We start from the raw sequence: 3,162 nt of genomic DNA on the forward strand, positions 1-3,162 counted from the left end.
TGAGATTTTTCATTTTCAGGTGACAGTGATTCTGCTGGTCTATGGACCACATTTTTAGGAGCAAGCAGTTCATCTCCCTAAGACAGTGTTCTGAGCTCTGGTTGCATGTTAGAATCACCCGGGAGCTTTCAAAACTCAATGCTCAGATTGTATCATTATGGATTTACAGATACCACGGTGATTTGGAGTTTACAGAGCACTTGCACATATATCATCTCACTTGCTTCTCAAGCAAAGCCCTCTGACCTTTTGCCTCATTGTATCCCTGAACGCAAGATGGGTCAGCAGCCGCTCTACCAGAGTCACCCATGGAAGTTCAGCCAGGGTTCCCGCTCTTGCTGCATCTGCCAAAACTGGCACCGTCTGATCCAGAAATACAGCCTCAATGTGTGCCACCAATGTTCCCGTCAGTACGTGAAGGATATCAGTTTCATCCAGTGGGACTAAGTGATCTTTCATGAATGGATTGTCCAATGTTTCTCCCCAACTATAGAAACAATGCTAACTCTTTGTATATAAAGTAAAACTTAAAAATCTTCACACATACACAGAAAGGCCTGTGAAAGAGTTATATTTTCCATACTCTGAAGGGTTAAATTGACTCAATGAGTCCACAGCCAGCAGAGGGTACAGCTGGGGCTCAAACCCAAGTAAGTTTCCAGAATCATTTCAATGAGCATCTTTGGGACAATCTACAGTTCTACTGACGTGAAGTATTATCTAAAAACCTCTTTCATGGGACTTAAAGCTACCTACATATATTATCACACAAAAGTTAGCTGTTCATTGCTGGATTGCATTCACTTGGCATCATTCAGGATCCAATGCATTGAGTGTAGACCATGGATGGCACTTAATTCCTTCATTCTCCAAAGAGAAGAGTGGATTCTGGCTATTAAGCAACTGTGAAAACTGTGTCTATCCAGCCAGCTCAAGAGAATTGATAGTGCTCTATTTCAGAAGGAGGGGACACCAACCCAGGGCTCCATGGTAGAGTGAAACACCGAGAGATGACTTTTTGGGGGAGAAGGCTTGCCTTTCCCTCATCTGTTGGGTAAAAAACTATTTGGGACCCACTAATCACTTCCCTATTCCCCAGAGGACCCCCTCCCCCCCAAATGGGCCTCTTCCTTTCTCTCTCTTCCCCTGGAGGAGGGAGAAGAATTAGAGACAAGAGAAGCAGGTGAGAACTCACTGTATTTCTCTCTCTCTCTCTTAAATGGATCATTATTTTCCATCTGTGCTGGAGATCGGGAACAAAAACAAACAAACAAAAAAAACTTGGTTAGACTCGGAAAAGGGGATGTGGTTCCTGTTTGTTCCAGGGCTGAGGTTAGCTGTGGGGACAAGGACGTAGAAGTGCCTATGTTGTAAAAATCGTGAAAGCAGCTGACTGCGATGGAATCATTTCAGCTTGGATTTTCAAAAAATGCCTGAATACTGCATGCAAAGATCTTGTCAGATCCCACAAAGGCTGGCATGGCACACTTTGAGAGGCTTTCAAAGGATTTAAGGCTTGCTGCCCTGGAATGTCCCCCTTTCCTGTTTCCAGTCTGATGATTGAAAAAAGAAATGGCTTTGGGGGAATTCCATTTGGCAACTGCACTGAGTAATAGATAGAAAATAGTGTTTGGGATGTAACTGATGCTGTTTTTAGAACTGCTAGGGACCAAGAAAGCTCTTATCTATTTTGCAAAATAAAGGAATTAAATGGAAATATCTGTGTTATTTAAGAATTCATTGGGAATATTTATTCTGTAGTTGCTGGCAGCCTAATGTGTGGGGTTCCCTCCTGTCATAGGCTTAGGATAATGAATCCAGAGCTGAAGAGGCTGCTCATTTTTTCAGAGAGCATCATTATTATGAAAATAATAGTCCCTCTTTCTAAGGTGGGCATACGAAGACACTGGACATTCCTTTTTGTTCTGGCAAAGTCACCAGAACTCTCATATAATCCATCATTGGATAATTTGATTAGAACAGGCATAGATGTTTCATCTTGATAGTAGATAAAACTCTCCCTCCTCTAGTACAAAAGCCCCTTTGGGAAGGGAGAGAGCAAGCCCTTGGTTCCTTTGACATGTTTCAAAGTTGGTACAATATCTCCAGACTGAAGCCAATCGCCAGAAAATGAGCATATTGATCCCTGAGTGGAAATCCTATGAGTCCGGGGACTCTTGGCTGGTGCACCTGGCTCAGTCGTCGAGACCCGGATTGTCACAGGGCAGCAGGCTCTGGGCTCAAGCCTTCTGTTCTAGCCTCCCTGCAGCAATGAGTATTCCTTGAGGAAATCATATGCATTTGTTCCCATTTGTGCATATATTATAAAAGAGCTGCTGTGTTGGGAGTCCGGGTCTGCTTTGTGAGGCTCACGCATTGTGAGTCCAGCCCCTCTTTTAGTGGTATTCAAGCATTATCCTAAGACAACACCCTTGGTGCACCTGCCAGACAACAGGTTTCTTGTCAGTGAGACGATTGCGGGCAGCACAGACTCCTCGGTGGCAGGCGAATTTCCTCATGGTCTTGGGACTTATCTTGAGAGGCAGAGAAAAACGCACTTCTTTCAATTTGTGGGATAAGGCCTGGGAGTCATAATTCGAACAAATAAGAAATATGATCTTATGCTGCACCCTAAGCCGGTGAAGTGGGGCACATCAATTATCCTTGAACACGGAGTATCCAGATTTCCCCAAGGCACGATTCATCGGGAGAGCAGCACATTCTCACTAACCCTTCAACATCTTTCTCTTTGCAAAGTCTAACGGCAGCGGTTCTCAAATATTTGCTGACACGCACATGCTATTTTGTGTGGCAGGCACAGAGGTGTTTGGGATACATCAATGAATAAAAAAAATAATAATAAAAGAAGAAAATCCTTGCCCCCACGGAGCTTGCACTCTGATGAGAGAAAACACATACTGGCCAATACACATAATAAATAAGTAAAATATATAGTATGTTGAGTGGTGGCAAGAGCTATGGAAAAAATATTTGGGTGTGGTTAGGGGATGCAGAACAAGGCATGGTGGGGACAGGAGAGTGGTCCTATTGCAATTTACAGAAAAGGATTAGGCCTCGTTGAGAAGATGCCATTTGAGCTAAGACTTGAAGGAGATGGGTGATGGGTGGGGTGAGGGGGTGTAAGTAGAGGGAATGGCCATT

The 3,162-nt window shown here is 43.8% G+C and overlaps 1 protein-coding gene across 1 annotated transcript; it reads left to right on the forward strand.

Annotated features, from left to right (window-relative positions):
* The first annotated feature begins 276 nt into the window (after positions 1-276).
* On the forward strand, positions 277-447 carry LOC119514406 (40S ribosomal protein S29-like). The gene has a single exon (XM_037810148.1). The coding sequence runs from the start codon at positions 277-279 to the stop codon at positions 445-447; it is 171 nt and encodes a 56-aa protein (XP_037666076.1).
* The last annotated feature ends 2,715 nt before the right edge of the window (positions 448-3,162 follow it).

Source organism: Choloepus didactylus, chromosome 18, assembly GCF_015220235.1.
Source record: "Choloepus didactylus isolate mChoDid1 chromosome 18, mChoDid1.pri, whole genome shotgun sequence".
NCBI lineage: Eukaryota > Metazoa > Chordata > Mammalia > Pilosa > Megalonychidae > Choloepus > Choloepus didactylus.